Source organism: Phyllopteryx taeniolatus, chromosome 5, assembly GCF_024500385.1.
Source record: "Phyllopteryx taeniolatus isolate TA_2022b chromosome 5, UOR_Ptae_1.2, whole genome shotgun sequence".
In the NCBI taxonomy this organism is placed as follows: Eukaryota; Metazoa; Chordata; class Actinopteri; order Syngnathiformes; family Syngnathidae; genus Phyllopteryx; species Phyllopteryx taeniolatus.
In genome coordinates, this window is record NC_084506.1 from 31,393,679 (window position 1) to 31,413,037 (window position 19,359).

The 19,359-nt window shown below is 42.3% G+C and overlaps 1 protein-coding gene across 5 annotated transcripts in view; it reads left to right on the forward strand.

The window, feature by feature from the left end:
- znf423 (zinc finger protein 423) overlaps positions 1–19,359 on the forward strand; it is a 139,339-nt gene that overhangs the window by 12,996 nt on the left and 106,984 nt on the right. For 3 of the 5 annotated variants that reach the window (XM_061774903.1, XM_061774899.1, XM_061774900.1), the window contains exon 2: positions 8,284–8,346. The exons of 1 other annotated variant lie outside the window; for it this stretch is intronic. In XM_061774903.1, the coding sequence (XP_061630887.1) occupies positions 8,284–8,346 (63 nt within the window). Of the gene's footprint in view, positions 1–4,566; positions 5,132–8,283; positions 8,347–19,359 lie in introns of those variants that run through there. One more of the 5 variants, XM_061774901.1, reaches the window with a different exon arrangement.

Genomic DNA, 19,359 nt, shown 5'->3' on the forward strand with positions numbered 1-19,359 from the left:
TGTGAACGTATGGTAAAGGCTTAATTAAGTGCCGGCACCGTGCTCTGGGGCCAACTTTAAAATAAAAGCCGAAAATGGCATTGGTGTAGTCATATATAAAGCTTTTATTTTGGTTCGTGGTTTGGAAGTAGGCTCTCTCAGCACGTTGGCGGAGAGGCAGCGTGTCATGGTAAGAAACTATTAACAATCGTCGTAACGGCTGCCTTGACTTCAACTTTTCGGCTGGCCTGACTGTAATGAAAAAAACGCCGGTAGTAGATAGAGAGGGAAATCACAACACTCGAGTTCTTTGCAGTTTGTGACCGTGCACGACTGACCAATGGTCAAGCAGAACAACGGAGACGTAGCCTTCCTTGACAATTCACTGTATTGACGGCGAAGTCGGTGCTTGCAGCCTAATGTTATTGCCTTCTACGCATTAACTGTATTTGCCATTCATGATTCCACTTTGTAATAGGATATTTAATCAATTAGCCCTTGGTAAAGTAGATTTATTTTGGGGTACATTTATTTTTTATTATCTATCATTTATTCTTATTTCAACATTAATTTTGGACTGAAAACTGTTACATATTGTTTGCTGAAAAGTAGTGCAATAAAAACAACAATTTTACCCTAACGAGAAATAATTATGATCGATAATCGTGATTACAATATTGATAAAAAATATCATGATTATTATTTTGGCCATAATTGTGCAGCCCTACTTCAAGGCTACCCATAATGCTCTGAGCATACACATTGTGTACATTTTCTTTGTTAGTCCCAATAGAATATTGAGGAGTGAGGTAATCTGTCCACCAGCCCTGTGAAATGACACAAATCAGGTTATTTGCCATTTCCTCGCCGTCTGTTTTCTTTGTGTGTGACTGTGCGTGCGTGTGTGTGTGTGCGTGTGCGGGCGCATGTGTGTGTATCTCGCTCTCCTCCTAATCAAGTTTGTATCAAGCTAAATAATGCCTAAGCATGAAATTGGTGTCTTCAGTCAGGAAGCGCTCCCCAGCCTGTACTACATGAGAAGGCAATTATGAAGCCCTCCCTACCCTCCACCCTCCAGCTTGTTCTCTCCTACTTCTTTGCATGTGATCTGTTTCTGCTCTTCCTCCCCAGTCTGTGCTCATGTTTGCAGTCAGTCTTACCAATGTTGAACTTGGTACAGTGTTTGACTTGTATGTCCCCGGCCGAGTGGAAGCTGCTGGGGGAGCTTGTAGTTATTTCTCCAGTTATTTCTGGAGTACCTCCCCAGAGCAGAGGTACTCAAGAGGAATGTTTCTCTCCCCTCCTCCTGGCCACTACTCCTTATCTTTCTCCTCCTTCTCTCACTCCCTGGCACATGCATATACACATGCAGGCGCACACACACCTCTACACACACACACAAACAAATCAAAGTGGGATGCCAAGGGTTATGCCGCACAAAGACAAGCACACACACACATTCTTCCTCTTGTCGCTCTGTCTTCCACTGTTGACTCTATGTGCAACATCTCTGACAGCAAAAAAAAACAAAAAAAAACAAATGTCAGATCAGAGACGGTCTTTAATCTCACGCTGTGTTGTTTGGCCCTGAACATCAACTCTGTGCTTGTTGTTGTGTATGTTTTTGTGTGTGTTTTTTTCCCCCAGAGGAACCTTTGTGGTCCTGTATTGTAACCAGTAATGTGTTTTCCTGCAGAATAATATATTCATTTTCATTGAATTTTATAATTCCGCAGTAAACAATGCGGAAGGCGGATGATGTATATTTATTTTTTTAATGCCTTGCTTTTATTCCGCAATGTTGGTGACTTCTAGGATGTTTGTGTGTGTTCAAGAGAGGGTGAGGGAATTGTACGTGATTCAGTGTATGTTCAACAATGTCGGAGAGGTCGCATAGCAACTCAGCTGCATAGCACAGCATGATGTAAAACCACAATGACCTCATGTACAGTAAGACTCGAGAAAAGCAAACCACACTGGTCAAAAGCAGGAAGAGTTGATTACTGAAAAAAGTAATATGCTGGACAAAAAGTTAGATAGTGTAAGATACGACCAGGATAAGAACAGAGAACAAACAAGAGAGTAGAAAAAAATATGGATGGTGCAATGAAGCTTCTCTGTCAGGCTTTCTGGTGATTCTCCACCATCCATATAAGCCCTCTGCACCCTTTGTCCCTTTGCACACACGCACACACACACACACACACACACACACTCGCAAACAAAAGCACACAAACACAAACAGTCCCAAACCTCAAACTGCTCTGGCGCGCAGGATGTGCATGCATGGTTTTGTATTTTAAGGCTGTTTTGTTCCAACTGCAGGCAGACACTGAGAGCGGTTTTAGTGCTGATAAAAGTATTTGGTTAATCAGCTTCTGGCCCTGTCTCCCGACTAGCGGGCCTTGCATGTGCATGTGTGTTTGACACAGGCAGTTGAAGTTGGGGAGGCTCCCGGGGGTCGCGAGCTGGGGATAAAGATTGGCATCAATTCTCTGCCAATAGTGTCATAAAGTCGTTCCAGGGGGACGGGAAGGGCGGCCAATGAGATGGTCCTCGTGGAGCTGGTGGGACACAGCAGGTTGGGGAGGGGAGAGGAGGTGAAGAGCGGGAAGTAGGTTGGAGAGGGGAGGCAACAGAGCACACAGTAGAGAAGAAAGTGTCTGGGAAGAGAAGGAGAGACAGTCAGAAAAGATAGAGAGACAAAAAGAGCTAGAGAGAGTGAGGGAGTCGGATGACAATTACCCTCTTGACTTCTGTCCAGCACCAGTCGTCAATCACCTGCCTCTCGTGGGGAAAAGCAGCTTATCATTGGCTGCACTGACCCACATTCCGCCCCTCTGGGCCTCCTGGCCGGTGCGTGATTGGCCGCTGTGACCTGTTCATCAACTAGATCTGGGAACACCAAAGCCTTGGGCTGCCTTGGGAATAAGTGGCCCTGATACAGTGTGTGTGGGAGTGTGCGCACGCACGTGTTGTTTTGGAAGAAAAAAAAGACAAACGCTTTTCTTGTTAAGGATGTAACTGCTTTTGTTGGGCAAGGCACAGACAAAGACACGGGATCAAGAGTGAATGATGAGGGATGTGTGGATGACGTGAGCTAATGGTACAAAAATTGAATGGAATAAGACAGTGCGCGACAGCAAGAGTGTAGAGACAGTCGTGGAGATTGAACAGAGTAAAGATGGAGACCGAGGGAGCGGACAGCAGAGGAATTTAAGATCTGAACAGGAGCACATAGAGAGCGCAGACGTATCAGGTGTCACTTTATACAGCGCTGTCTTGAATCCATGATGCCAAATACATCCTTTGGATCCTTACAGCTTCTGAACCTGCAAAATAATCTCACTTTCGATACATTTGGAATTATTTTAGAGTTATTGTAGCATGGTGGCATGGTGCACGACTGGTTACAGGTCTGAGGACCCGGGTTCAAATCCGGCCTCGCCTGTGTGGAGTTTGCATGTTCTCCCCGTGCCTGCGTGGGTTTTCTCCGGGTACTCCGGTTTCCTCCCACATCCCAAAATATGCATGGTAGGTTAATTGAAAACTCTAAATTGCCCGTAGCCGTGAATGTGAGCGCGAATGATTGTTTGTTTATATGTATCCGATTGGCTGGCGACCAGTTCAGGGTGTATCCCGCCTCTTGCCCAGAGCTGGGATAGGCTCCAGCTCGCCTGAGGTAATTATTGCGGATAGTGGAGACAGCGATGTTCTCTTTCAGCCTTAATTTGTCTTTAGTTTCAGTGCAATTGGCTTGTGAGTGACAATAGCTGTGTAAACATTTACGATAACAACATGGAAAGACATTCTCCTTGTCAAAGATTGGACTTAGACAAAGCAACAGCAACAACTGTGTGTGTGTCTGTAAAAACTGTTTATTATGACCTATGTTATTAATGAATTTAAATGCATTCTGCCTAAGATTCTCAGAATTTCAACATATTATAACATAAATCCTAAATGAATGGATACTCACTCCTATTTTCCTGCTTATGGTATATAGGTGTCTTTAGGTCTTCCCACAATCGCACACGTTCCCGACGACCCCCCTGGTATGTGCAAGATTCACACTAACGGTGTGTATCTCTGAGGAGGATGTGGAAATCTAAATAAAGCTTTGTGTGCTTGGCTAATGAAACACACTGTATTCCCCACAGTCTCATCAAGAAATAGTAGTTTTATTATCTGTAGAACTTCCAGTACTTTTAGGGTCACCACCTATAATTTTCAAAAGAACTGAAATAAAGGGCGGCACGGTGGCCGACTGGTTAGAGCGTCTGCCTCACAGTTCTGAGGACCGGGGTTCAATCCCCGGCCCCGCCTGTGTGGAGTTTGCATGTTCTCCCCGTGCCTGCGTGGGTTTTCTCCGGGCACTCCGGTTTCCTCCCACATCCCAAAAACATGCATTAATTGAAGACTCTAAATTGCCCGTAGGCATGACTGTGAGTGTGAATGGTTGTTTGTTTCTATGTGTCCTGCGATTGGCTGGCAACCAGTTCAGGGTGTACCCCGCCTCCTGCCCGATGACAGCTGGGATAGGCTCCGGCACACCCGCGACCCTAGTGAGGAGAAGTGGCTCAGAAAATGGATGGATGGACTAAAATAAAGTACAATGCCAACAGAGGAATCCTGCCAACAAAAGATAGACTGCAATGGATGGTTTGAAGTGTGGGGTAGATGATTTTAATTAAGTTTTTTTAGGGTTTATTATGTGTGATCATTTGTGCATATGGCGCGGGTGCAGTGATGCTCATGTTTCAGTCTCAAGGTAATATAGTACTTCATGTTTTTGTACCACATCACATTGTCTTTGAAGGTATTATGAACGAAATGGCAGTGTATCATGATGTTGTTTGTCACAGTGGTTCGTTACACCGTCATCCTCAAAGGTCACAGTTGGAGTGGGAGAACCGGTAAACTTTGAGCACAGGATATTTGGCATCTCATTATACGTGGGGGCCAAGCTTTCGAAAAGGCACAGCTTTGTTTTTGATCTAAAAGGAACCCTCACTGATTTATAACTTCTTGTTTTGATTTTCTTGCGAGGATTCCGTAGGTCCTAAGGGAAGCTGACAAGGATAGAGAGTGATATGAGGAGATGAATAAAAACTTCCACGGGTGGGAGTCAGGAGAAAAAGGGAGATCAGAGGTGAGAAATGAAGAATTGTGTCGGGAAGGGGGTGTGCACAGGAAGCTCCATTGTGTGGTGGCTTCAGCCGTTTCCTGTTTGTGTGCCAGCTGTACTTTCCTCCTTCCTGTTTTACCCAGGAAGTCGCTGTCACATTCCAGCTCTGATCAGACTTCTTAGTGTGTCCAATGGTTCTAGAGACATTGTCATCCCAGCATTCCTGGAAGATAATTTAACTTGTACCTTTGTTCAAGCATGGTAGATGAATCTCGCAGACACGGAATGCACGCAAACAGTGGCAAGTTCCAATAATGCAGCTAATGTAGTAGTCTGGGTTTCTTCAGACTAAGAGTGTTATTCCACTAGCACCGCTCAGTCTGTTTCACTCAAAATCCAGTTATTTTTTCCCCCTTAGTGCGGTTCATTTGGTCACTTGTCCACAGAGTAGGTTTGGTTGTAATGACCACGCACATCCATTCCATCTAACACATGATGACGATCCAATCAGGTTAAACCCTGAATGGTCTACCAACTTCACCTTTTGCGACTTCACTGCATCACATTTTTTTGGAGCGTACTTATATTACAGATTATTCACTATATCACGGGATTTTGTGGTGATTATTTTTCCACATGGACTGTTAATGCAGACTTGTGTAGCAATAACAGAGAATGTCCAACGTTTGGGATCATTTCATACGTAATAAAAGAACTTAACGTGCAATGTTCCTATTGCAAAGTCCAAGTGGCTTTAGTTACACGACTGCACATCTACGATAAAGTGGACAATATTGTTAGCTAATTTAATATAGCCTACCACCACTAGTTAGAACGATTTGTAGGATAAAGGGGAGGATAGACTTTCAATCGCAAAAATACAATAAACACAAGCACATTCTTAGATGACTTGCTGATGGCCTCAACTGACGCCATGAATGAATCAATGGATAAGTTGCTAATGGTTTAGCCATTTGACAGCCAGGCAACTCTACATTCTTATTCACTGACTACCCTGTCACTCAACAGACCAGGCCTGCCTTTAAAAAATAATACCTTCACATGGATAAATTTTGGTTTTATATTCATAAAGCTTTAAAATATATCTAAATAGTAAAATGAATATTCAGTTGGTACTGCGTGGGAGATCTGGAACGTAACCCCAGTAATAAACTAGGGATGATTGTAATGGTGAAGTGAGGCACAAATAGTAAATAGATGAAGCGCCATTGAGACCATTGAGATTAGCGATACAACGGAAAACGTTGTGGTAATTTATTTTTTTATTATTTTTGTTTTGTTTTTGCTTTTGCTTTTTTTTACCTTGCGTAAATAAACTGAATTTTGTATTTTTTTTTTTTGCAACCAAGTCCAAATCCGTGTCATTGATTTTAAGTATCTGCTGATACAGAGTCCTGATCCAATACATATAACTACCAAAACTCAACTTTTAATATTTATAAGGATAACCAAAAATAAATTAGTAACAAGTAAAATAATAATATTAAAAAATACAAATAAAAAACAATATATATTTAGCAAATAGAAATAACTTTGGTAATCCTAATTTGACTGGAGGTAAACGTTTGTAGTAAAAAAATAAAATAGAAGAACGTCGTGATAAAACATTAAATTAACTTGTTTTTCACAGATTAGGAAGAATATATGGTTGTGAATATTTTTATACTGTAATTTCTCATGTATAATGCACATTTCGTCCTAAAAAAAATCGTCAAAAGTCAATAGTGCGCGTTATACATAGGTATAGGGGAAAATTGAAAAAACCTTCACGTTTTATAAATATATACCGCAATCTAGAGGTTATGAGAAATGTGTACACTTTCATTCTAATATGCCACCGCCACATAGAGGTTATGAAAATGGTGTAGCCTACAGTTTCATTTCAATATGACAGGGGTACGTATGACTGCATATATGTACAGTTGTGCTCATAAGTTCACATACCCTGGCAAAATTTGTGAAATATTTTTATTTTTTTTTAAAATACGACTGATGACTGAACAACAACCTTTAATTAATTAATAAATGTTAATTAATTCATGAATTAATTTATTGTTATTTGTTGTTTAATGATAATGCTTTTCTGAAATGCTTGAGTTTAATTTGAATCCCATTAAAATAAAATTAAACGTGTTTCACCTGGCCCTTCATGTTTTCTTTAAAGAATTGTACCCATCTTACAAATTCTGCCTGGATATTCGTACATATGAGCACAACTGTGTGTTTTCTGATTTACTAAATAAAAGTAGGGTTGTGAATTTCTAAAGAAGAGCAAGTAAATAAAAACAAAGTATTACGTGTTCAAATAAAGTGCTTAACTTCAGAATAATTTTTTGAAAAAAACTAACAAAATACAGCTAATACTTCATATGGGTAGAAGCAAATGCATGCATTGTAAAAATGCATTACACATACAGTAGGTAGAAGGGTTTTCCAGAATTTTGAGGTCAACTTTGGGGGTGCGTATTATACATGGGTGCACATTATACACGGGAAATTACGGCAGTACCTGTCTGTATGAATTACTACGGAGTTTTTATATAAATATTCGTTATTTGAACAATAGGGTTTTCCATTGACTGTTAACATTAAACTGGTGATTTCTAAGCCGATCATGTGTGTAATTCTTTTTTGTTGCGTGTTTAGTTTAACAGTAAACTACACCTGGGTTGTCATTAAACAGTTTAAAACGCGCTGAGGGAAGACAGAGAATCTTTGTCTGTGAGTGTCATGCACACACACAGGCACGCACTGCGCGTCACTTTCAGTTCCGTACTTAATACCGGTACTAAAAATACACCCAAAAGTTACATTTTTTAATATAAAACGAAGCTATTACTGTTCCCTTTGGCAAGATCTTTGTACCTTTGTATTATTATTATTATTATTATTTTAAAATGTGACAAAATGAATAAAAAAGATCTTTTTCACCCAATCTCGATCATCTGAAAATCACGTGATCGACCCCGATTTTATATCACGTGATCGGAGTGGGAGATCCCTAGTTCTGTTGCTGTAGTTTTAAATAAAGTCTTGGTTCTGGCCGCACTGGCACAATTTTGAGTGCCTCCTATTTTAATGAGAATGCATTCGTCTCAACACTCACAACAAACACATTTTGTTTTTCTCTGTCTAATTTTTTATTTCCTTCTCAGCAATGGAAGAAGGGGACCTTTCAGAATGTGGAGGGACCTGGGATGAATCGGCTGTCCAGACAGGTTTGTATATACAAACACACACGTCCACTGTCTTGCATGCAGTCACACAGTCCTGAAGCTGATGAGTTGTAGATCCCTCTCACACAAACACAGTGACCGGCACTCTGTTTGTAATTTCAATTCCACATGGTTCATAAAGGCCTTCTCCATGGGATACTGTTGGGGTGGGAGGGGCTGAGGGATGGAGTGAACATAGGAGGGATTAGGATGGAGAGATTGTTGAAACTACTTAGAAGGGGAAAAAAACAAAAGTAGAGAAATGAGGAGATTTGAAAGAAGCATAGCGAAATGTGGAAAGAGCAGCGAACTCACTGGTCTCTGGAGTAAGACTGAATGGAAAAAGATATGACAAAGGGGACATGGAGAGCAAGACAGGAGAGATTTGTGTCCTCTTTCACTGCTCTCTGTTGTATGGTGATACACTGGGAGGAAGTCAAAGAGATGGCTTTTTATTGTCTCTTTTGTTGTACAGGATTTAGTTTTTTCCTTGTGTTCTGACCCGCTTCCCATATACAGTATGCTATACTGTGTTGTCTTTTGATATTTGCAATATAATGATTTTACAATTTAGGACAGAACAAAATGCTCTTTAAAATTTATTAGTAAAGTGGAAAAGTGCAAAACTGTTTTGTGTGGTAGAGTAAAAATGAGCAGTGGTAGTTTTCTCTCAAACATACGGAAATACTCTTCTTGTCATATGCCACAGTTTTGTTGTTGTTGTGTGAATCACTGGCATATACCAAGAAAACCAAGGGCAATGAATGTCTCATATTATTTACCTTTCGTAGACGAAACAGGAAAATAAATTCTGAATAATCTCATAATTTAATTAAAACATTTAAAATTAGTGGAAGAGGCTGAGTCCCTATGCAAATCATGAGTTTCCCCTCTTTGTTATAGTTTGTGCTTAGCAAAGATGAAATCCCAAAATTCCCCACACGCGGGAAAAAAACAGTCAGACTACCGTAGGTGTTTGCCAGCTGTGGCTACTTTTTACAGCCTATCAGAGAACAGTTAAAACACTTCCTCTGACTGCAGCCCAGCAGGGAAATAAGATACTGCTGAATGTGGTAAATACGGAGTTATCACTCTCCCTGCTTCTTCTCGTGCCCTGTCTCCTGTTCTGCTCCACCGGGAAACAAGCATAGGAAAGTATGACCCTTGGGGGTCTATGACGTACCAAAGCCTCCCATCCTTGTTCTCACCACCTCCCTCCCGCTCACTCAGACCTGAGCTAACGCTCCTCCAGGGGCAGCTATACGGGTCCATGTCTGTGTGTGTGTGTGTGTGTTTCAGGGGGTGCTGACTGAGGTCCTGGGTGGCTCACAAGAACTGCTGTGTGTGTCAGTTCCTGCAGGAAGCTTGAGTCCCATGGCATACACGCATGCACACACACATACACGCACCTCTGTGCTATCTCACAGTATTTCCCCTCTTAAAAAAACAAATTGCTCCATTTTTCCATATTCGGCCATATTGTATGGATGGTACGCGACATTCTTGCTCTGTTTTTATTCTCGCCTCTTTCTGTCACTGTCATTCTTTTCCTTTGGATCTCATTGCAACTTTTATTGACAGATTACTGTGTGATGCAAGAGAGGAATGGGTGGGAATATCAAGTGAATATACCTTGATTTGTGCACTCCCTCAGAGTCAGTAAGGATTGGTTGAGCAAGAGGGGAAAAACAGAACAGACTGGAGAAATACACTTCACCGCCCCATCATGCTATTAAATTTACAAGCTTCCATCCCCTCTCCCTCTCTCTGTTTCTCCCTTGCTTTCCTTGGAAAATGTGTGTTGCGTTTGGAAAGACCCACGGGAGGGAAGGCAGAGGGAGGTGGGAGAGTGACTCGGAAGGGAATTGCATCAGGACAATCTTTTCTTCCCCGAACTCCTACATCTCCCGCTTTCCTTTGTTCCCATTGCAATGTCCTCCTCTTCTTCCTCCTCTCTCACCTTTCTGCCCCACAGAGGACCAGTCTGTGGCCAAAGGTGCCGCACCACCTTTTTTTCCACTCCTTCCCTATGTCCCTGTTTCCTTTCAGTGGGACAGAATGTCCTCACTCCTCCCTTGCTTCCCCCCCATCCCTTGCTCACCAGTTGTCTTAGGACAGGGGAATAAGCAAAGAGGAAATGATTAGACATTGTCATACAGTCTTCTTCAAGTCTTGTCTGTCATATTAAGCCACCATACTGTACACAAACTTAATATTTCACTAAAGAGTCACATGCGAAGACAGTCAATAAGTCATCGTGGAATAGTTTTGTCAGCTCCCCAAGCAGAACGTGAGAGACTAAGACCTATTGCATTATTGTTGGTTGGTCACAGCTTGAGTAGAGTGTGCATACTTTTGCGTGACTAAAAGCATGCAAAAAATGCCCAAAACACCAAAACTTCATTGGACAAAACATGTTTTTTGCCCTGCTCATTCATTTTCAAAGTTAAAAAAAACCCATCCCTCGATTATTTTTTTATACTGTTCATCCTCGTTAGCCTGAACCCTATCGCAAGCTGACCTTGGGCAAATGGCGGGTACACAAGTTGGCAGCCAATCGCAGGGCACATAAAGACAAATAAACGTTCACGTTTACATTCACACCTATGGACACCTATGAAGTGTCTTCAATTAACCTAAGGTGTTTTTGGAATGTGGGAGGAAGCCCACGTAAGCACAAGGAGAATATGCAAACTCCAGACAGGAGGGCCTGAGCAGAAATTCAAATCTGGGACCTCTCGACTGTGAGTCACACATGCTAACCACTATTTTACAGTGCTGCCAAAGAGAGGACAGTTTTATTTTAATGAACTAATATTGTAGTGGTTTGCTTACATTACATTGCATACATTAATAACAGTTTTATGACAGCAGCAGTTTGAAAATGGAATGGTTGCTTTACATTTTCATCAGAATTTTTTTTAATGAATTGGCGGTCGACCAACATCCTGGAATGGGTTATCTTCATCCTCTAGATGTTCCACTATAGTTAGCAATATCATCTAATTAGAACATACATGGTGCACTGAATTGTACAGAAACAACAGAGACTGATAGAATGAACAGAATTCCGTTCATCTGGGGATGGGTGGAGGAGGTAAGGTCAACATTATTGAGGGATGGCAAAAGAAATGGAGGAGCGAAAGGTAATAATAACTCCTCATCCTGGTTCTTTGTGATGGCCAAAAAGAAGTCTCTATCTCTCTCTCTCTCTCTCTCTCTCCCTCCCTCCCTCACTCTCCTTTCCTCTTCCCTATCCCTCTCTCACTGCCTCTCTCTTGAGGTCCATAATGTAGTTTTAATTTCCCCAAGGCTATACCACAGGAAAACAGTTCCTGTGTGCGTGTGTGTGTGTGTCAACGATTATTGCCTGCTTCCAACAATGCACAGACTTTTTGTCTGTATTGCAGCATTTAAACCCTTCGTTAGAGGTTTGTAATCTTGGTTGATATCCTGTATGTGTGTGCACCAAAATTCAAATAGGTGAGCAGCTGTCACTTTGTTTCCCAGTAAACTTTTTTCATGATCTACTGAACGGTATTTGTGTACAAAGACTGTGTTCTCGTGTGCCTTTTTTCTACATTACTTCCATGACGTGAGCACCTCTTTCATTATTTTCTTTCTAGACTTTGGTGTTGGGTGCTGCTCTCCCTTGCCGCAGTCTTTCCCACAAGCCTGGAAGTGTGTGCATGTGAGGGCATGTGCATGCGTTTGTATACGTGTGTTCTTGTGTGCAATTGCAGCTCTGTGCCTCAAGAGCCCTCCTCCTGGCAGGGCGGGGTATGGGGATGCTTGTATTGTCAAAACACAGAGACAAGCATTGGTGGGGGAAACAAGATGAGGTCGGATGCGGAGGGGAAGAGGTGAGGAGAGATGGCTTCTTAATATAGCCACCTAACACCCACACTCCCCACACACACAACAAACACACTCACACTAACAAACAGAGCGAGACAGAGGGTGGGGGGCATTCCCCAGAGAGAGAGCGAGGAGGGGGGGCTATGTTGTGTCCAGCTGCACCTGTTCAGCTTGTGTGTGTGTGTCAGTGTGCATTTGAGTGCACTCAAGGCAGACATTTTTATTTTTTTTTTTACATATTCTTGACATGTTGAACGAAAACATAATAATGCATTGTGCTGACATTTCCTGTAAAAGATAAAACCTAGCGAGGAATGCATTTTATATTAACACAATGTACTTTCTTTATAATTAGGTTTCTAGTGTTTAAAAGAGCAGTTGCAAAACCAGTGTGTCTATATTGTGTTTTTGTCGTTATAGTGCTGTAGGGTATAACAGTGGCGAGCACAGCTGCCTCAAAGTCAGAGTTTCAGGGATTGACTCTCGGCTTGGCCCCTTTCTGTATGGAGCATGTTCTCTTTGTGCTTGTGTTGGTATTCACAGCGTATGCCAGATTCCTCTCTAAAATGACCACGGGTCTGAATGTGAGTGTGAATGGTTGTTTATCTATATGATCCCTGTGATTGACTGCCGACCGGTCCAGGGTGTATCCCGCCTCTCAACCAAAGTCAGCTGGATAGACTGCAACCTAGGCAAGACCCAAATGAGGAGATGCGCTCTAGAAAATGGATGGATACTCCTGATGGACGGACATTTATGTGGGCTTTCCTCATTTCCAGTACTCCACTTTGCTAACACATTCCAAAACTATGCATCTTATGTGAGATACACTGAAGATAAACGGAAACCAGAACATGGATTAAATTGATGGATGGATGTAGTGCTGTTTTGGAGTCGTGTTTGTGTGTGTGTGTGTGTGTGGGGGGGGGGGGGACAGGTTGAATTCTGCCTAGCAACAAGATGCCCTTGCAAACATGACATAGCTGGAAAAAAGAAACTCTCTTGATCTCATGTTCTCATTTCAAATACATATTTTACTTAAGTTGTGAACTTGTATAATTTATCACAAGTCATTTCTACTGGGCATGGTATTCATATCATTGCTAATTAAACTGATAAATGTTATCAGACAGGCAGTCAGAGAGTATATTGGAATTTCCTTTTACTGTATGTAGACAACGAATGGGGTCGTGCGCCACAATTTTTTTCATATAATAATGCCAGTTGGTGAGGATACTCTGGATACAGCTTCATTGTGGCCTTTATTTAACAAGAAAATTAGAAAAGCACAAATGCAAGATGTCCTGGTATTATTTTGTCACTTGCCCACCGCTTGCCCAACGTGACATTCTAATTTAAGGGAGTCTGCTGTGGGCAGCTTGTGTGTGATGCATTCTTTGTGACATATTGGTTGCATGTGTCTGAAGACACATCAATAACGGGCAATGGGCAACATGATGCAGGTTTGATTTGAACATCACAGCTTGTTGCTGGTGGCCCTGCTGAAGGTGCTTGCTGCAGCCAGGTGCCTGTGAATTTGACTACAGTGATGATGTGGAGCAGAATGAAAGCCTTGTGTCGCGGCTGTTTGCTTTCTCAACATTCTGCTGGAAGCTCCACACACACTTTTCCACACTTTTTGATCCCTCTTAAAGGTTTGTACAGACATGTGCTTGTGTATGTAGGTGTTTTATGTCCACTTTCTTGGCCTGCAGATATTCATCTCCCCAAGCAACTGTGTGCAAGTCCGGCCAAAGTCGCACTTTTTGCTTGCCAGATGTAACACTTAAATAACCCCCTTGGCTTTGCAGTGTTACACTATGTTTTATTCTCATTTAAGGCTTCTTGCTTTGGGACTATCCTTCCGTATGCTATCACTAAGGAACAACACAGAAACATTTCCCACTTCATTAGTACCCCAGGTGATGGTCATACTGACTATGACGATGTCCACTACACATAATAATCATAATAATATTATTATGATTATTATTATTAAAAAAACACACAGGAAAACTCCAGTTCCCAAAAATAATGTCCACCACAGTGGCAAGAAAGGGGGAAGTGGAGCTACAGTGGAACGCAAAATTCCTTGATGCTTCCAAGTTGTTCTGTACAGGTTATGTTTTAAGTACTATTTAAGAATTGCTAGTTATACAAATATAATAAGCACTGTATAATAAAAACAACAACAACAAAAAAAAAAACACCCACCCCTAGAAGATGCCATTTACTGGCAAGCTTCTCTGATCATTTTCACACTTGCCATTAGCCATGATGCTTTAAGCTTTGTAAAGTTAATTTGAGTATGCAAATGATATCCAAACAGTTGTATATTTTATGTTTCACTCAATGTGATGGTTTTAACCCCAAAGTTTGTTGTTTCCAGGAAATTAGGTTGAACAAGTTGTACAACTTGTGGGCCGTTCAACTTTGGAGGCATTTGAGCAATATCTTAAGAAAACAAGAATCCACCCATAAATAAATAAAACAAAAACATGAATTAAATAAGGAGATTCATAGACTGCGACATCACATTAGCATAAATATGTCTACACGCAAATGCGAAAAACAAATATTATAAGTTATTATTATTATGTTAATAATAATATTATAATATTATTATTATAATTATATATTATATGGTAAGCATTTGATAGAGCATCTTATCATTTAACTTACTACATACGTCAACTTTTTTATTATTATTATTGTCCTTTTGGCTTGTCCCATTGGGGGTCGCCACAGCGTGTCATCCTTTTCCATCCATCTCCTGCATCCTCCTCTCTAACACCAACAACCCTCACTACATCTATCAATCTTCTCTTTGGTCTTCCTCGAGCTCTCTTGCCTGGCAGCTCCATCCTCATCATCCTTCCATCGAAGTCTGCCCTCTGTAACGTTGTCTCCAAAACATCTAACCTTGGCCGTCCCTCTGATGAGCTCATTTATAATCCTACCCAACCTGGTCACTCCTAGAGAGAACCTCAACATCTTCATTTTCGCCACCTCCAGCTCTGCTTCCTGTTGTCTCTTCAGTGCCACTGTCTCTAATCCGTACATCTTGGCTGGGCTCACCACTGTCTTATAAACTTTGCCCTTCATCCTGGCAGAGACTCTTCTGTCACATAACACACCTGACACCTTCCTCCACCTGTTCCAATCTGCTTGGACTCATTTCCTCACTTCCTTACCACACTCACCATTGCTCTGGACTGTTGACCCCAAGTGTTTGAAGTCATCTACCCTGGCTATCGCTTCTCTCTGTAGCCTTATTCCCCCCCCCCCACCACCTCCTCATTGATGCACATATATTCTGCCTTACTTACCTCTTCATTCCTCTCCTTTACAGTGCATGCCTCCACCTTTCTAACTGTTCCTCCACCTGGTCCCTGCTTTCACTGCAGATCACAATGTCATCTGCGAACATCATGATCCACAGGGACTCTAGTCTAACCTCATCTGTCATCCTATCCACCACCACTGAAAACAGGAAGGGGCTCAGGGCTGATCCCTGATGCAGCCCCACCTCCACCATAAACTCCTCTGTCACACCTACAGGAAACCTCACCTCTGTTTTGCTGTTCCCCTCCTTCAGATTACATCGTCTGCACAAGATGTAATCCACCTGCGTGCGTCTACCTGCGGTCTTGTAGTTCACCCATGTTCCTGCCTCTTCTGGGAGAAAGTGTTCACTACAGCCATTTTCATCCTTTTTGCAAAGTCTACCACCATTTGTCCCTCCTTTCATGGATGCCGAACTTACCCATCACTTCTTCATCACCCCTGTTTCCTTCACCAACATGTCCATTACAATCTGGACCAATCACGACTCTCTCTCTATCTGGGATGCTCAAAACTACTTCGTCTAGCTCCTTCCAGAATTTCTCTTTCATCTCTGGGTCACGTCCTACCTGTGGGGCATAGCCACTAATCACATTATACATAACACCCTCACCCCCAAGTTTCAGCCTCATCACTCGATCTGATACTCTTTTCACCTCCAAGACATTCTTAGCTAACTCTTCCTTTAAAATAACCCCTACTCCATTTCTCTTCCCATCTACACCCTGGTAACATAATTTGAACCCTGCCCCTAAACCTCTAGCCTTTGTGACTTTCCACTTACTCTCCTGGACGCACAATATATCAACCTTTCTCCTCATCATCGTGTCAACCAACTCCCGAGCTTTTCTGGTTTTAGTCCCAACATTCAAAGTCCCCCCACATTCAGTGCTCAGCTTTGTGCTTTCCTCTTCTCTTTCTGTCGAAGAACCCGCTTTCCACCTCTCCTTCGTCTTCGGCCCGCAGTAGCTGAATCTCCACCAGCACCCTGTAGGTTAACGGGGCGGGTGGCGGACGTTGTTAACCCGGGCCTTGACCGATCCGGTATGGAATTCTTTGAATGCTCACGACATACTTCAATTAACTCATTTAAACTTGGGGTAATGAGACTACTCACACACACACGCACACACACACACACACACACACACACACATCCTCATGCTATGAACACACACTCATCTATGAGCCTAACGAGTGATGATTAGTGGGTCTCAGCTGGGCGGGGTTAGGATGCGTAACATCACTGTACTGTGGACTCTGCTAATTCACTTCTCTTTATCTAATTACCCAGGGTGTACACAAACACACACATACATACACGCATCAGTAAAAGTCCACACACAGACACACACACACATTGCATGTGTCGTTCCTGCAGTGACCTAATTATTCCTGAGGTGTCAGTTTGCATATTTATTAATTATACCTGTTAATAAACAGCCATTGTCCTCAGATTACTCAGGCAGAAGACTACAACCTGGAATATTACTTTTGAAATTTCCTCCGGTGAAAAAAAGTCATCAGACAGGCATTTTGTGATAATCCAAAACCAGGGTTGCATGCTGTCAAACATAATATGATTACAAGCTATATTATGGTATTTTTCATTTTCAAGATATTTTTTGCTACCATCTCAATTCAACCCCAGCAAGTTTATTTCACTACAGGAAGTCCTCGAGTTACGACGCACTCGACCTACGACGTTTCGACTTTACGACGCTCGCGCCTCGTCCGCCATTTTGTCCCAGCACCATAGTGTTTCTGCTTAGCTAGTGCATAGTGCTTGTCTGTGTTTGTGCGGCGGGAGTATCTTTGCCTTTTTCGCCCTCCTTTTTTCACACTCTCAGCAGTAAGTACAGCATCTTATTTTTTTATTTTAATGTATTTTAGTTTCTTTATACGAAGTGTTTACCTTTCCTGCTCCGGTCACCTGACCGTGGTCGGGAGACGCAGGGGTTAACTCCCTTCTCTCGTTGCACAGCTGAGCTGGGTGGCGGCAACAGTAAAGGCACGACGCACCGATTCGCTGCTTTAATGGCTTTATTAGCTCCTCTGCACATTCAACGTCAACGGGTCCGCCGCTAATCGCTACTCTTCCCCGGTCGCCGTCACTACACTTGCTACTGTACACACTCGCACCGGCGCGCACTCCTTCGCAGTCCCGTCTCACTCACATGTCGACGCACACGCCCACACACACTGAGCACGTGGGACAATACCCGTAACAGAAGTATTTCGCCGTAAATTTCGACTTTAACGGTGAAATCCGACTTACGCGGAAAATGGTGCTACGTCGCCAGCGTAGGAACGGAACTCGTTCGTAAATCGAGGACTTCCTGTATTTCAAATGGTAAAACGAGCTAAATTTTAGCACATCGTGATCCCATACATCAGTTTAAATGATATTTACTAGGACCTCACTGTTGATCATTTGTTCTACTTAATCAATTAACTTAATTCAATTAAGTTTTTTTTTTTGCACCCCAGATGTAATTGAACCCATCATAACATGGCTACAATAAGAATCAGCGTGGCTATTATTATGGAATATATTTAGTGACCAGTAAGATGGTTTTCTGGCAACATCAAAAATCTTAATGGTCATATTAATTTAGCATCTCACAGGGAATTATTTTTTGGTGATGAAAACACTGTGGCTGTGTTTGGGTATTGAATGTGTGTGTGTCTGTGTGAATGTAATATAATGTGTAGTTATTCCTGGCATAGGCACAGTCTGTGACTCAGAGATAATGGTTCTCTGTAGACAGTGCCTGTGCGTGTATGTGTGTCTGTGTTTTTGTGTGGATATTGCTGTATCCTGCTGAAATGTGCATGCGTCTGTATTAGGTTTTGTGTCAAAAAAGGAGAGGTGAACTGTTTGGCATACATACAGACAGTATAAGCTGCTGACTTCCTGCATGGTGCTTTCAAACATTCTTAACTGTCATACAGGTGACTTCTAAGTTGCCAAGCCATACAGTGTAAAGACGGTCCAACTGCAAGGTTTTTGTGCCACTTCAGAAGCTCTTGGTGAGGTTCCATTGTATTCAAATGTGTTCGTGTGTTTGAAAGCTTTTCATGGTTTCATCACATGATGAATGTATCTGAGAAAGTGAGCGAGACACTGTGATTGAGCCAGTGGGTCTGTTGCTCAAGAATAGTAATGATTCTAACAGCAGCAGCCCCCCACCTTTCTCTCTATGAGAGCTATTAGAGCATGCACAATTATTACTGTCCATGGATCTGTGGTGTTGTCTGTCTCTCTGGTTGTAAAGAGAAAGAGAGTGTCCGTGTTGTTATGTACTGTATGTTTCTGTTCCCATCTCCTTGTATTGGGCTTCAGGAACAAGACAATTCCTCCCTCATATTCCCTCTCTCTCTCACTCGTTCTCGCTCTCTCGTCCTCTTTTACCTGTAGTGATGGGGCAAATAAAAGGATATGTATACTTCTCAAGAAAAAGGAGGTAAAGGACATCAAATTTGCACCCCCCCCTCCCCCCCAACAAGCACACACACACATGCACACACTCTGACACACACACACATGCACACACTCTGACACACACACACACACACACTATTAAGTTGCTTCACAAGTGTGAGGGAGTTGGTTTCATCTGGCTGGTCCCACTGTTGCCATGACAGCAGGTTGTGTTGGCATGTACTGGATTTGGCACTGCCCTTACCTCTGGCATTACAACCCCCTGCTGTGCATGGGTGTGTGTATGTGTGAAAACGTTTCCTTTTATGTACAGTATGCATACTGTATGTGAGTTTTGACACCACAGAAAATATCTACAGTATGGATCC